General features: G+C 32.5%; 2 protein-coding genes across 8 annotated transcripts; one reads left to right on the top strand and one right to left on the bottom strand.

Annotated features, from left to right (window-relative positions):
* Positions 1 to 970: 970 nt before the first annotated feature.
* On the top strand, positions 971 to 4,634 carry LOC114384891. Its single transcript, XM_028344717.1, has 2 exons — positions 971 to 1,140; positions 2,515 to 4,634. Exon 2 carries the CDS (start codon positions 2,533 to 2,535, stop codon positions 4,483 to 4,485), a length of 1,953 nt encoding a protein of 650 aa, XP_028200518.1. The 5' UTR covers positions 971 to 1,140; positions 2,515 to 2,532; the 3' UTR covers positions 4,486 to 4,634.
* A 6,867-nt stretch (positions 4,635 to 11,501) lies between these two features.
* On the bottom strand, positions 11,502 to 14,075 carry LOC114384762 (probable E3 ubiquitin-protein ligase RHC1A). 7 transcript variants are annotated; one of them, XM_028344546.1, is made up of 3 exons: positions 13,934 to 14,034; positions 13,220 to 13,298; positions 11,502 to 12,789 (listed from the first exon to the last, which is right to left on the bottom strand). In XM_028344546.1, exon 3 carries the CDS (start codon positions 12,755 to 12,757, stop codon positions 11,747 to 11,749), a length of 1,011 nt encoding a protein of 336 aa, XP_028200347.1. In that variant the 5' UTR covers positions 12,758 to 12,789; positions 13,220 to 13,298; positions 13,934 to 14,034; the 3' UTR covers positions 11,502 to 11,746. The 7 variants fall into 7 exon arrangements, with proteins under 7 accessions (XP_028200347.1, XP_028200345.1, XP_028200344.1 ...); XM_028344544.1 differs by having other exon boundaries at positions 13,062 to 13,298; XM_028344543.1 differs by having other exon boundaries at positions 13,889 to 14,029.
* Positions 14,076 to 15,349: the final 1,274 nt, after the last annotated feature.

Genomic DNA, 15,349 nt, shown 5'->3' on the forward strand with positions numbered 1-15,349 from the left:
GTCAATTAATTTATTTATTGTATAGCTTTTAATTAATTTTATGTTGTTTTTAACAACAAAAATTAAAAAAACGGTCAACATATTTTCATATATATACAACAAATTTACATCTTTATAATTCACGCAAGTACTATCTAGTTATATATGTAAATACTAGTATTTTATCATAATCACTACAAATATATCACAATATAAATAAATTATTTATCAAAATATAAAATACAATTTATGTGTTAAAAATATTTATTTATTACATATTTTAATTACCATATAATTTACATATTTAGAAAAAATATCAATTATAAACTTTACTGTATAAAAAAGATTTATTTATGTGTAAAGCACAACCTAAAATACTAGTATATTTCTTAATTTTAATATCAAATCAAATTTAATTATATAATTTAATTTAACATCTCGTTCAAAAAAGAAATTTCTCTACTATTTTAAATTAGTTTTTTATTATTTTCATTTGTATATTAATTTGTTTTAAAATCTTATATTTTTAATATAATTTATTCATCTTTATTTTTAAATTCAGTTGAAATATATTTTTAAACACTTATTAAATAGTAGAAAATAACATTATATCATAATCATAATATAATACATTTATTGAAAATTTAAAATATAATTTAAATATTGCAAATATTTATTTATTTTAAACTTCAATGATATTTACACTTTAAAATGTTTGTAAAATTTCAATTCAAATATGTAAAATCGAATAATTATCTTATATATTACACAAACTAAAATGCTAATATACAAAAGAAATATTTGACTTTTTATAAGTGAATAAAAATAAAAGAAATAATCTCAATCATTATCGAAAAGTTAATGTATAAATACTACTAGTACTACTCTCTAATGACTAATTTTCTTATATCAACAATTAAAATTAATTATTTTACTCTATAAGTTAATTTTTTTTTATAAAATTTCATGTCGTTGTTTTTATCTTTTATCAGATCTCTGTTTCTTCAAAACCCTAATTCTGTCAAATTCAGTCTGAGCCTCGAAAAACCTATCTCTCTTTTTATTTATCTTCGTTCTCTCTCTCTCCAACGATTTCGCCATTCAACAGCGATCCTTCCGTCACCATCATCGTCATCAACGCTCCCATTTTCGGAACCCCAGGTTGGTTCTTCTTCTTTGTGTTCCCATTTTTCGCTTTTTCTCTCTCTTTCTTTCAATCTCAAACCGCAGCTATGATCCTCTCTCGCGGAATTCGGCAATTCGAATTCCGCATTTTTCCTTTTTGTGGGATTTGGGGATTTCGGGTCTGTTTGGATTGGGGAAGTATGAATATCACGGATCCTATAGAGGGAATAGCGTGCTGATTCTTGTAATTTTAACCTTGATTGCGTTTCTTTTATAAATAATTTTGAATAGGATGTGTGTGATTATAGATTTTTTGTACTGAGTGGCCATTGGGGATTTTTTTTTTTGCCAGAAAGTGGATTTTTTTGGTGTTTGGATAGACGTATCACATATCAGTGTTATGGGGGATTGTGGGGTCATGGTTGGTTCTCTAGAATTTGGATTTTTTGTTAGGGGTGGGGTGATCGTGTGAAAATTTGGCGGAGTCACCAATCATGTCATGACCTTTGAGGAATATGAAAATCTTTCTTTCATTTACTGTGTTGATTAATGTATAAGTGGAATGGTGGAGGATGGGAGAACACGGAATGGTGGTTTTCTTATTGTCTTACGGTTGATTATTTGAAAATTTCGGCACGATTGAATAGCTGAACTTTTGTTAAAAATGATACTGGACTGTATGATACCTGCTCTCAGTTGTCTTTTTAATAAGTGGTGTGCATTCTTCTGGTAAATTCAACTGAAACATTCTCAATTTTGATACTGTGCCATTCCAGTGTAGAGAGGGATCTTGCTTTTTGCTGTCAGATTGGTTGTGTGTAATTGTATAAATTTCTGTTGCTGCATATATAAATGAAGTTAGACATCATTGGTAAAAAAAGTTACTGTGTGATTAAATTCTCTTTTTAAAATGTATTAAAGTGTATGGACAGGAAATCCTTCCCCCTCCCTCTTCCCATATTCCTCAATGATTTTTATTAAAACTTCTTTATAAGGGGAAGATATACTGTTTGGTTTTGTTTAATTATTTTAACATGTACTTGTTTTTTGGCTTGTTCAATTTCTTTTTGCCTTTGTTCATTTGTCCCCCCTCCCTCCCCACAGTGTCTAGTGTGTTATACTTTAAACTAGAGAATGGAAGTTAGTTTTCATTCTCATTAGTTTTTTTTTCAAGTTTCCCCCAACTTGTAAGCTGCTGCTTCTTTGCCAAAGGATCTATACAAACATGATGGTCCTCATTTGAACAGATTTGTTTTTTCTTTTTTTGGGGGGGGGGGGGGGGGGGGGGTGGGGGGTTGAACAGAATATTATTTGGTCAATAGGTTTGTGTTTTGTTGATGCATGTAATCCTGTATTGATTTGGTAATTAAAATGCAATGTACTATAACTTGTTTTCTTTTAATGTTACAGGGCCATTGACTATTAAGGATGTCTCCTGCATCCCGATCCAAGTCTAAAGACAGGAAGCCTAGCAAGGAAGCTCAGAAGGCTTCTGCAAAGCCTACAGGATCTGGTAATGTAGCAGCTGGAGTTCCAGCCAGTGCATATAACCCCTTATTAGGAACATTCCATACTCTGGACATGTCACCAACACCTACCTCACCAATACATTCTAATGGTCGTTTTCGGAACATAGATGAGACAGATGAACATCCTGTCAGCTCAGTGGTTGCTGGTGTTGAGTATGATTCTGTTTCTAACAATGGTAGTTGGTCTGGTGAGTCCGAAGAACATAAAGAGAAAAGTTCTAATGTTTCTGTTCGACCGGAATCAGTACCAGGAGCTGATAATGACAAGCGAGAGAAAATCCGCCAGAAGAATGAGAGAAAACATCAACGGCAGAAGGAAAGGCGAGCACAGGAATTGCATGAGAGGTGTACTGGTTATCTTATGTCAAGGAAACTTGAGGCACTTTCTCAACAGCTTGTGGCAATGGGATTTTCTCATGAAAGGGCAACAATGGCACTGATATTAAATGAAGGTAGGGTGGAGGAATCAGTAGCGTGGCTGTTTGAAGGTGGTGAAGATGCAGATGGTAACAAGGATACAAACATAGGTAGGGGCAATTTGAAAATTGACATATCAGGTGAGCTTGCTCGGATTGCAGACATGGTAACCAAGTATGATTGCTCAAAACAGGAGGTCGAAAGAGTGATTGTTAATTGTGAGGGTGATCTTGATAGGGCTGCAGAGACCTTGAGAGAGTTCAAACTTGATCCACCGTCTGCTCCACCAAAACCAGAGGAAACTGGTGATCCTCCTATTATTAACAATGTTAAGCAGTCAGGAGTTGCAAGTCAGAACTCAAGGCCACAAACAAAACCTGTTCCTTTACCAAATCAACCCAAAAAAGATGACAAGGATTTTAACTATACAAAGGCTGCATTGACGATTGGAGTATCTTCAGATTCTAGCAATAGAAATACGCAACCTCTAAAGAGAATCCAACCTAAGTCTGAATGGGCAAAGCCCCAACAGGCTACTGTACCCGCTGATAAAAGGTGGCCAAGTGCAGAATCTAATCCTTCCATTTCTTATTCACTGGCATCACCGTTGCAAATGTCACCCCAACCTGCTAAGTCCGAAGCACAATATATGCCTGCTGGAGGTGATTTTAAGAACCTTCAACCTGGAGTAGCCAGGGAACCATTAATCATGATGCAGCAGCCCCAGACTGTAAATGAAGAGCAAGTTCCAGCCACAAGCATGATCTCATCACCTCCTGAAATAGCCGCTGGTCGGTATCCAACTAACAGTCCAGATGCTGTCAGATCTAATAATGGCTTTATATCTCATGCTCCTAGCACTAGAAGCCTCAGTCCAAACTATCTCAATTCCAATCAAATGGACCACCAACTTCAGTATCAACCTCAACAACAGTTTGTTGGTGGCAGCAGCAATTCAGTAGATCATCAAGGGAATAGAATTTGGAATAGAACAGATGCAATTGCACCACTTGCTGCTGCTACTTCTCTAGGACTCTTTTCCGGTCTAGGATCAGCAGGCTCATCAGGGGCTTCTTCTCCAGTAGACTGGAGCACTGGTGGGACCGTGCAGTTTGATTATACAAACATAGACTGGTCCTTGGACAGAAGTTTAGCTTCACCAAGGTCGAATGGTTTATGGCTAGGATTTTCACCGTTTTCAAGGAGTAGTAGTGCTCAGATGTATGACTCAAATGCTTTAGGAGTTGTTGCTGAATCATCAATGAGACCAGTGCCCACAAATAGGAGCATGAATGCTCCCAGGCCTGGATTGCAAGATGGTGGAGTAGCTTCTGCTGAGACATCTGCTGCTGGTTCCCGGGAGTGGGGTTCTCCATTTGAAGGGAAAGATCTTTTTAGTTTACCGAGACAGTTTGTTTCTTCTCCTTCTCAGTAAAATGAGGGGAGAAAGTTGAATGAATAAAATGAAAGACCCAGAATATGTGTGATTTGATGTTGGTTCTTATGATTCTACAGTTGATTGTTGGCGGTAAGCTTTCAGTGGCTGGAACATGCAAATTATACATTCTAAGTTCTAACCCGCCACTCATCACACAAAACACAAATTATGCCGCAAATTTATATTTATATTAGTAGAAGTTATGGGTCTAACGCGTTAATGAACAACTTGTGTCGAATAATAAACTGTAAGAATAAGGGATGGGTGATTAATTTCTAAAATGGATACCGTTTTAAGCTAACCAAATTTAAATAAATCCGTGTTAAGGGATCTCTAGTTCAAGTTATTGCTCTATCTGGATTTACATATAAACAAAAAAAAATTAATATTATTATTTATAAACTATTTTTCATTTGATTTTAATTTAATTTTTAATAATTTTTTATTTATGATAACAAGTTTTAATGAATGATATTTTAAAAATAACAAATTAAATCATGTCAACTCAGTAAAAATTAATGAGTCACCTAGGGAAGGTTGAATTAAATGCACTGAATATCATCGATTTTTTACTTGTGACGAAATCCCATTTCTCCCAACTGTCCAAATTCTACAGACCCCACTCAAATAGTTTTTTTAATCGAAATGGATCCACTTAAACCTTTTCAGTGGTCATTTTTTAATGCATGGCGAGCTACAAGAGAGACCGTAACTATGAATATGATACACAATGTTCTTCCGTACAATACGAATGTGTGGACGATATTGATATATTATTAATTTTCTATTAAATACATTATTTCCACAACTTGTGAAACACAGGATATCTAACCACTGTACACATTCTGCCTAATCTACTAGTGTTAATAATGGTTTTGATTTTGTGGGGAAAATTTGGTTTGATATTATTTTTTTATTTAGGAATTTTATCTTATTGGAATTAGAATTATATATTTAACTTATAAACTTGTAGCTAATTAATATAATATTTGAATGTTTTTTGGTTTCTAAAATTTTATTTAAATTCTCCTAAATTTTATTTTCTATTTTGGTTCTTATAATTTTTTATTCATTTTTAGTGTCTCATCTGTAAGTTCATTTTTTCCTTGTGTTAATACTGGTTGCTGGCACCAAGTTGCGCCATTTTTTGCTCTTTATATTTTTTTTTTCTACTACCAATGTTTTGTGTTTCTTCTTGATCTGCATGTGAGTGTTCCCACGGGAGCATGCATATGTTAATTTTTTTAACTTAATTAACTTGGATACTGTCACTTTGAATAACTTTTAAACGGTTTGCTTCCTTCCAACTGGCTTAGCAGGCTCTTGTAAGCAAATTCTGACTAAACAGGGATGTGTTTAGAGTGATATTGCCCTCCACATTGGAGAATAAAGTTGTTTCATTTGTAACATGTAAATAACTAATATATATTATTGCAATCTTATATGATATAATATGAACCTGTTTATGGAAACCATTTTGTGTATTACAACATTGAATGTATGAGTATCATGTTAGTTACTAGATTTCAACAATGTTTATCACATATCACTCTTCATGGAAATACTAAGACATGCCCTTTGTTTTTAAGGTAATTCAAGGTGAGACTGCTCGCAAGTGAAGCTTAGATGTTAGAATCTCTGTAGAGATGAGTTAAACTCATAAAAGACCCACTTTCTGACAATCTCTGTCCTCCAAGTTAAATTCTAATTACTATTCTAATTACTATTAAAAGTTGGACATCTAAATAATTATAAAGGGAAAAAAAATCGACTCCCCTTCATAAGGTTTCTTCATCCGTCTTGCTAAAGTGTTAAGATTTTTTCATTTTCTTTCTTATCTTTCGATTAAAAGCTAATACTGAAATTTGATACAATCAACTTATGAATGTGAGTTGTACCTTTTTGTATTCAGCTTCAGCAAATAAGTATATTGAACAGTTGAAATGCTAGGAATTGGCATGATTCTACTTTGTATTTTTTAATTATGAAATGAAATCCAAGTCTTCTACTTCTTTATTGTTTCATCATGTTGATTTTCAGTGCTTGATCTCCCAATAGGCCTCTGCCGTACACGCTTACTTCACCACTTATACTCTCACTGTCGGTCCCAGAAATAATTTTTAAGGCCCTGGACTTTGCTGAACGTATGGAGGTATAGCTAATATGTGTAACCCTGCATGTTTGCATGTGTTGATTGCTCATTTTTTTCATGATCATGTTATGTTAATCTTTAATACAACAAACATGTGCAAGTCCTAGTTGTTTCTTGAAAAGTAGTTTTAAGTTTTGACATAGCAAGTTTTTGTCATTGACAGTGTTGTTACTTTTTGGAGTTGTTTCTGCTGCAATGTCCTGGTCTGATAGGAACTCAAATTCATCTTCATTGTTGAAGCTACCTCAATTAATTAGTTCCAGGAGGGAGGATAACCCTATTGCTACTGCTTGGATGTTCAAGATTCCTAGTTCCTTCTGAATTAATTGAGAGATTGCAGCACCTTTGAAAAAGTCATACGGCTATTTTTTTTCCACATTTTATGTTTCTGTTTTCAGTTATCGGTTATTATTTAATTTAAGGCTTTATTTAGATAAATTTCTTCGTAAATACTCAGAAGAAAAAAGTAATAAAAATAAAATAAGCTTTTCCATTAACTTATGTATAAGTTAAAATCAAACTGTTTAAAATTATTTAGATTCTCACTAGTTTTAGCTTGCTTGAGATAAACTTATTTCATTTTTATAAAGAAACTTATGCAAACAGACCTTAGTATATTTTATTATGCAAAAGTTAAGGGGGTAACTTTGGAGAAAAGGTCGTGTACATGTTATTCCATTTTGTTCCTTTAGACCTTCAAACTACGTTCATTGAATCATTCACTTTTACCTTATCTTGTAAGCACCAACAAGTGGGGTTAAAATTTTGCCGTCACTCCCTACTTTTAGTTCCATTCTTTGCATCGTTTCACTATCAAAATCATTTGGATTTTGGTCTGAAATCCCACCCCAATATGGATGCAATAACTGGTGGTAGTGAGCCTGCTAGGTGTCAAATTGATTAGAGATCAAACACAATCACAAACTCAAAGTGAAGAAGAATAACAACAATAAATAAAGACACAAATTAATGTGACAAGATATCTTGGTTTTTCTTTATGCACTTGTGGCTAGCGGCTAGCTAGGTGTTGGCTTCCAAAGATAACTAAGTACTCAAAGTTTAGTCCAAGTTGGCAGCGTCACAGTTGGCTCTATTTTGTTTGCTAGGTGAATCCTTTAACTTTTTTTTTTCCCTCTCTAATTTTCTTATTATAAAAGAATACAAAAAGGGTTGTGTAGAGTAGAGCATGTGAACTGTCCATTTTGTCTCCAATAATTTTCCATAGCCAAAAGTACTACAAATATCCCAATAATTTCATATATATGATAAAAAGTAGTGTGGTTTGATTAGAGCCTGCATGTCCTTCCCCTGTTAAGTCTGCCCCAGCTTCATTGTATAGCAATATATGAGAGTAGCCAAATCTAACAGTTGACATTGACACAATTAACCAGTGATATGAGAATATCCACTTTATTGAATGGCTAGCTAGTTGCAGAAATAATGTGTGAAAACACATCAAAGGAAGAGAGAATATTACAAGGGCATATTCAAATTATATATTCTAATCTATAACATGAAATTAATCTTTTGTGAATTCATTTGAAATTAACATGAAAATAAAATGAAGAAAACGTGGATCAGAGAGTAATTATTTCTTTTATCATCTCAAAGTCCAACCTTCTTTCCTAAATATCAATAGGAAAATATAAAAATAGCCAGTGATTTTAAAACTCAATTAGTAGCGATCCAACTTTTTAACATGCGTATTGCGCAGTGTGTGGAGAATCTATCATTTACCTGGCTACTCATCAGTTTAATGTGTCTATAAGTTCATATAATAAATAACGTAATAAAAAGAAAAGCATAATTTGTCCATTACCTTACTTTTTTATTTTTTACTACTTTTCATCTATAAAAAAAAAATTCCCGTAGGGTTAAGGGGTTTTGAGGACAACAATACCCCGAGAGTGCCACATCAAATGCAAAAAAGTGATTATATTTTGAAAACCAAAAATTTCAAACACTCAATTAAAAATTCTTTTTTTTCTTATTACAATATACACCACCAATTAAATCAATCATTTATCTCTCATTTCTTTCTTTCTCTCTCAAATTATAAATAACTTAGATTGTCCAAGAAATATTTTTCAATGCAAAAAGAACCATTAATATATAAAAAAACAAATATCAACCAATACTCTTAGAACACTAGCTAAATAACTAAAGGAAAAAATATTTTTATTAAAATACAAAAAATTATATTGTTTGCAATTATTTTTAAATTCTCCTATAATTTTCACAATAAATATTTTATTATTTTAATTCTTTAACCATTACAAAAGAACAATGATCAGAAAAGAAAGTATATGCAGTAACTCTTGATATGCAACGCTTCTTGTTGTAAATAACTTAAGATTGTCCAAGTAATATTTTTCAATGCAAAAATAACCATTGGTATATAAAAAAAAGACAAATATCAACCAATACTCTTAGAACAATAACTAAATAATTAAAAGAAAAAAGGATTTTTATTGAAATACATAAATTATATTATTTGTAACTATTTTTAAATTCTCCTATAATTTTCACAACAAATGTTTTATTATTTTAATTATTTAACCATTAAAAAGAACAATGATCAGGAGAAAAAAAAGTATATGTAGTACCTCTTGATATGCGACCCTTCTTGTTGTTTGTATTTTTTGTGACAGATATACAAACCTTTGGTGCCAGAGAATTATGCTGCTTGTGACTCCTAGGCGTGGTAATTAATGCATGCATGCCAACAGGGTCCCACCTTTTGTTTTTCTGTGTACATGACAAAATCACAAAAGCAAGATCATGATAAAGATACTGGTTAATTATTAACACTTTATTTTCGTTAATGAGTATATTTATAAAACTTACTCATTTAATTTTTATAATTTTAAATTTATTACTTTTAATCGTTATAGTTAATAAATAAATTTTTAAATTTCAGTTTAATGAAAAAAAAAATTTAATACATGAAGTTTACATTTGAATTTCTAAAAGATTTTTGTAGTTAATATTTTTTATTTCATTAGTTAAATTTTTTTAATGATTAAGAACTTTTGAGAATAAAAATATAAATGTGAAGGGACTAAAAAATTTACTAATTAATTATAGGGACTAAACGAATTAAATTTGAAAATTATACGAAGTAAATGGATAATTAAATTTTTATAAAAAAAAATTGAGAAAATTTATTTTTATTTAATAAAATAGTAATTATAGCTTTAACCATAAAATGAAAAACTAAAAACAAACATAAAAAATCTTCAGTTAAATAAGTTAAAATTTGAAAATAATGTAATGTTTCGATAGTTCAACTTCTATGTTTACTTTACTAGCTCATAGTGACACTTCATATGATTTGAAAACAAGCGTGAACACTCATCTATTTATCTACCTTTTCTTTTAGTTGATTATAACCTTAATTACCCAAAATATCTTTTGTTAACTTATCTTCATGTTGAATATTTTTTTGTTAATTAAATTTATTTTTTAGTTATTAACACAAATAAAAATCACAATCCATCATGTTATTGTTATGTAAACTAAAAACAAGAAATGAATGATATTCCCTCTTCCTGCTTTTCTTTATTTTATTTTTAAAATTATATTTAATGTTTCATAAAAAATAAATTTTCTCTAGTTTAAGTTTTGTAATGTCAATTAAATATAATATTTATTTTATTAGACAGGTTATTATTTTTTTCATAAATATAATAAAATACTTTTTGATTCTTATTACTTTATTTTATTTATAAATTTTAAATATGATATATGATGTATAAAGAAACTTAACTACAATAATTTTAACTTTTATCTAAATGAAAAAGTCAAATAAAGCAAGTTAAAAATAAATAAATACATAAATATTAGAAGTTGCCAAGTTGGCCCCCACTCTTGTTGATATGTTTTCTTGTTGATCGTTATCATTCATCTATGATTATCTGGACACAAGAAAACACACATTCATCTGAGTCTAGGACTCTAGGCTACATTCCTACTCTTCCATATATAGACTCAATCCGGTGACTATCTCCGTGTTTCATTACAAAATTAAATAAAATTCCAATACACTACATATTACATCGTGTAAGTCGAAGTTCTCACAGCAATAGGATGCCTTAAGATGAAACTAATCAATTTTTACATTTTCAAAATGGATAATTGTAACAATTTAAACTAATTTTTCCATTAATTTAAGCTTTGAAACTATCTGCTATCAAGGGTTTTGAATCTCTTTATGCTGCCAACTTTCACACAATCTACATGGCCAATCAATGCTATGAATTTCCTATTTAGGCTGTTGATGGGTGGGTTAGCAAACTAGGACTTTAAAACGTACAACATTTAAGTGCTTGTGTATTTATGACTATAGTCATTGTGAGACGCATTCTAATATAAAATCTTTGACTACGATTAATTTCGATATACATCAGAATAATGTCGATGGATGCAATGTACAATCTTTGACTACGTAAAATCTTACTTTTTCTCAACTTTTGTTCGAGATAAACCAAAAAGACAATAAGTCATCATGGCATGGGACTGATGGGAGCAGGGACATGTAAACATTAAATTGTATGGCAAAATTCCTATAAATTTCCCATAGTATTTTGGCCATAACTCAACCCAAGTATTTTCTAAAGGCTTCCATTGCTAGACCTCACTAATGAGTTTTGAAAGAACCATGCTAACAAACAGAAAAGAGAATTAGCTTGACACCATTCTCAAAAGTGCACTCCATAAGCTTGATGATGCAGTTATCTCAGGAAGCAACCTTAATCTGTGATCAGGCAATTCACATTCACTGGCTAAAAGATTCATCTAACAAACCAAATTCACTCTCTTTAGTCTTTAGCATATTGTGCTTGCTGCCAAGACCCCAAAGGAACCAAACAAACCAACTAAGCAGCAAGATACAATCAAATTGAATAATGACAGGTGCGGCATTAAAGTTTCAAAGAGATTCAACAAACCAGGCAATTTCATGTACAAAGATTTTAAGAAACTTCTATCTTCCTTACATGAGCTTAAGTTTAAAATACAACACTAATAAACTCTTTCCTTGGCATTTTAAATTACAAGCATTATTAGACAGCAAATTGTACTTATCCAGGAGAAGAAAGGATACTTTTAGCGATCAAAGGGCCAACCGCTATAACTTGTTCCATTATTCTGGTCAGGAGTGGTTGAAGAGCTGCTTCCCCCAGTCTCAGAATAATGATTATTGTTCGAGTTAGACGAGCGGAATGGCCACAAAAATGAAAATGGATTTCTCCTTCCATGGTTCTGATGGCTGTTCTCTCTGCCCCTGGAGCTATCATTGCTGCCACTGCTGCTGCTGTTGCTGGCATTCCTTCCTCCCCAACTTCGAGTACCACGGGAACTAGCCTGTCCTTGAGGTGGCAGCTCAACACGGCAAACAGGACATGAGTTATGCTGAACCAACCAAGGAACAATACAGTCAGAATGGTAAATATGGTTGCATGGCATCTCTCTGGCTTCAGTGCCCAATTCAAATTTTTCCTTACAAACTGGACAGTGTGAATCCGAGCGAAGATGCGCCTGTGTTATCTTAATAGTAGGCATTGCATCAATTGAAGATCGTGCAGCTGGGGCTGGACCACGCTGATCATTCATGGTGAGTTGCTCAATAAGTTCTTCCAGTCCAGGACCCATAAAGTAGTCACCAAAATCAACACGCCTAGGACCACCTCTTGGGCTGCCAGCAGACAAGGTGAATCCAGGAACTTGACCGTGAAATATTAAATAAGGACCGGAACTATAAACGCCCCAACTCTGTTCAGGAACTGGGAGAGAACCAGACCTCCCTCTAACATCAAAGTTTGAGTTTCTTCCGGCCATTCTATGCCTCATGAAATTATCAACGGCGTCCATAAGCCCAAATCTCTGGTCAGAACCTCTCTGCCCCATAAAAGCATGTATAGCATCGAAAATGTCAGGCATTTGATGAAAGTCTCCTGACTGTGACGAAAAGGTATGGTTATGGTTGGGTGCAATTCCTCGCAACTCGTCAAGTTCTTGCACAAATCCTCCATCACAGTAAGGGCAAACAGGATCTCTCCCATCAAGCACAATTGGCTGTCTGCATGCATAACACCAGTGTGTTGCTCCACTTGACATCTTTCTTTTAAACAATATTTAATTTGTAAAATCTGCACCAAAATTCAACTTTCGTTTTTTGTCAAATATACTCACACATAATCAGAAATAAAAAAGAGTTATTTAATCAAAAAGACATGAAGATTCAATAGGCCAATTGGCTATGCTAGTATCCATGTGTATCCTAAACCACCACCAACTTAGTAACACACAAGAACAGGTTATCTTGCCAAAAGTGAGTGATGGCTATGTATATACATAAAAGCACATCAAACCATCCTATTACTTAAATTTGGACCAAGGACAAGTCAAGAGTCAAGACTACCATGAACAGAGAAGCTTTTGCTACAGTGTCATATCTTTGGATCAAATTATGAAACACTAGAACAAATTTGATGAGGGAAATGATAGCAACCCATCCTTTGACACATTTTTTACTATCAATGGAAATTTATTGGGCTCACAAAATGATGCTGGTCTCACCTTCCATGTAATGACTTTCACTAGTAATCCTGTGAATTTCAACAAACTTTAACCAATAGAAATTGTGTTGCAAGCACCCCTAATTTCACAATCAGATCACAAAGTGCAAATCATCAATTGAATGAACCCGTTAAACCAGATGCTAGAAATCAGTGTAAAATTACCCAACACAACAATTTGCTCAGACAAAAAAGCCATATATCCGGCCATCAGCACAGCAAAGAACAGTTATGGAATTAGGTCCAACAGTAACAATAGGGGGGGAAATACTCTGCATATTCATCATAATAAACAAATTGAAATGAAATCAAGTTTTTCCTTAAAGGATTTTTTTTTATCAAAGGTGAATAAAGGAATAACAAAATTCATGCATGATGCAAAGAGAACTTATCATGAATCATAACCTCGGAGACAGTAACAGTAGAGAGAAGGCGTAACCAACCCCCAATTGAAAATTAAGAAGAAAACAAAGAACTTGTCAATAAAGCACAATTTTTTTTCAAATGGGGTTTCAATCAATCAATACCCATATACTCCAATGGCCAAATTAAGCTCGAAATCATACACAATCAACCGCAAAAAAAAAAAAAAAAAAGCATAAACTGAAAAAATAAAAAATAAAAATTGCATGAGAGCAGAAAGGTTCAGGATTTATCATAGTGAACTTACAAAATTAAAAAGACAAATTAAAAGCAAGAACTCGGAGCTTAGTACCGTGAGATTCTGAGAGTGAGGGAAAGAGAGAAGAGAAGACCTTTTTCTGAGGTTTGTTCCACTGAGGAAAAAGTCTCGTTATTTTTACCACTTCAGAATTTATGACTCTTTCTTTTATATCATAAAATAAAGTAAAATTCGTAGTGGGAGAAAAAAAAACTTGGTGGAATTTCTAACACAAACCATCAGCAGTTTCTATGGAATAATTATTAAAACACGCCATCTTTTTACCGCGTTTGTTGTAGAAATTCAGTTACAGAAGTTACCTTCAAACTTTTTGAATGGAAATTTTAACAAAACACGGAATAGTTATTAATTATTATCATGTGTGTTGTTTGGTAGTTTTTGTGTGATTTTGTTATCCATTTATTACCCTTTTTACTGTTCATATAATTTTAGGGGTGAGTTAGATTTTTTTATCTATAAGAATTAATTAGATTTCAAGAATTTACAATCAAAAGCATATATATATATGTGTGTGTTTTTAAGGGGTGTTTGGTAGGTAAAAAATTTGTACTTTCTCAAGAATCCTAAATTGGTAGAATGAAAATTCTCTTAGATTTAGTTGGGGTGATTTTTTATTTTCAATTTTAAAATTATTAAAAATTAAATCCAATTTCAATCTTGCTTTGAGTTTTGAAATTTTAGAAATTATTATAAGTGAGAAATGGATAAAATAATTAAAAAAGTAAGAAAAAAAAAACACTGAGAATCATCATCATCATCGATTAGTTCCTCTTGATTCCCTTTCTCTCTGGCTTCTACATCCATCGCCACACCGCCGACCACGTCCTCCACCGCCTCTCACCTCCGACAATGAGGACAACGATCAAAGCGGATTTGAGACGACGACAAAGAAGCAGAAACAAATGTCCAGGTCTGTCAATGACTGCTCCAATGCTCCAATGTATTAAAATAATTTTCAAATAATTATATTTTTGATATTCCACCATTAAATTGAACTCCCGTTAGTTTATAATCTTGATTATTAAAACGAGTTTACTCTTTTCTTTTTTAAAAAATATTTTACTGACAATTCACTTAAATTTAACTTTTTTTTATCAAAAATATTTAAAAATTGTCTTGCCATGCACGTGAGACAGATCATAGATGATAGGAGTCACCGATAACACCAATTATGAATGGATCCAACAACTTAAGAAGGACCATGGATATATGTATATACTATATAGCACGACAAGGTGATGGTGCCCTATAATTGCATTAGTCCCAATTTTTTAAGTCTCTCAACTAACTTTATGTCACTCATAAATAAATGTGACTCAAGACTTCTGATTTGGACATTTGTTTGACCCGCAATTAAAGCATTTTTTTTAATCTTAACTACTTTTTCAATATGCATTTCTAAATTCTAATGTTAGTAGACAAGTTGTTTTTAATATTTTATAGATTAGA

The sequence above is a fragment of the Glycine soja genome, chromosome 14 (genome assembly GCF_004193775.1).
Source record: "Glycine soja cultivar W05 chromosome 14, ASM419377v2, whole genome shotgun sequence".
Lineage (NCBI taxonomy): Eukaryota > Viridiplantae > Streptophyta > Magnoliopsida > Fabales > Fabaceae > Glycine > Glycine soja.

Coding starts and splice junctions, on each gene's coding strand:
- LOC114384891 (XM_028344717.1), top strand. CDS start 2,533: ATGTCTCCTGCATCCCGATCCAAGTCTAAAGACAGGAAGCCTAGCAAG.
- LOC114384762 (XM_028344547.1), bottom strand. CDS start 12,757: ATGTCAAGTGGAGCAACACACTGGTGTTATGCATGCAGACAGCCAATT.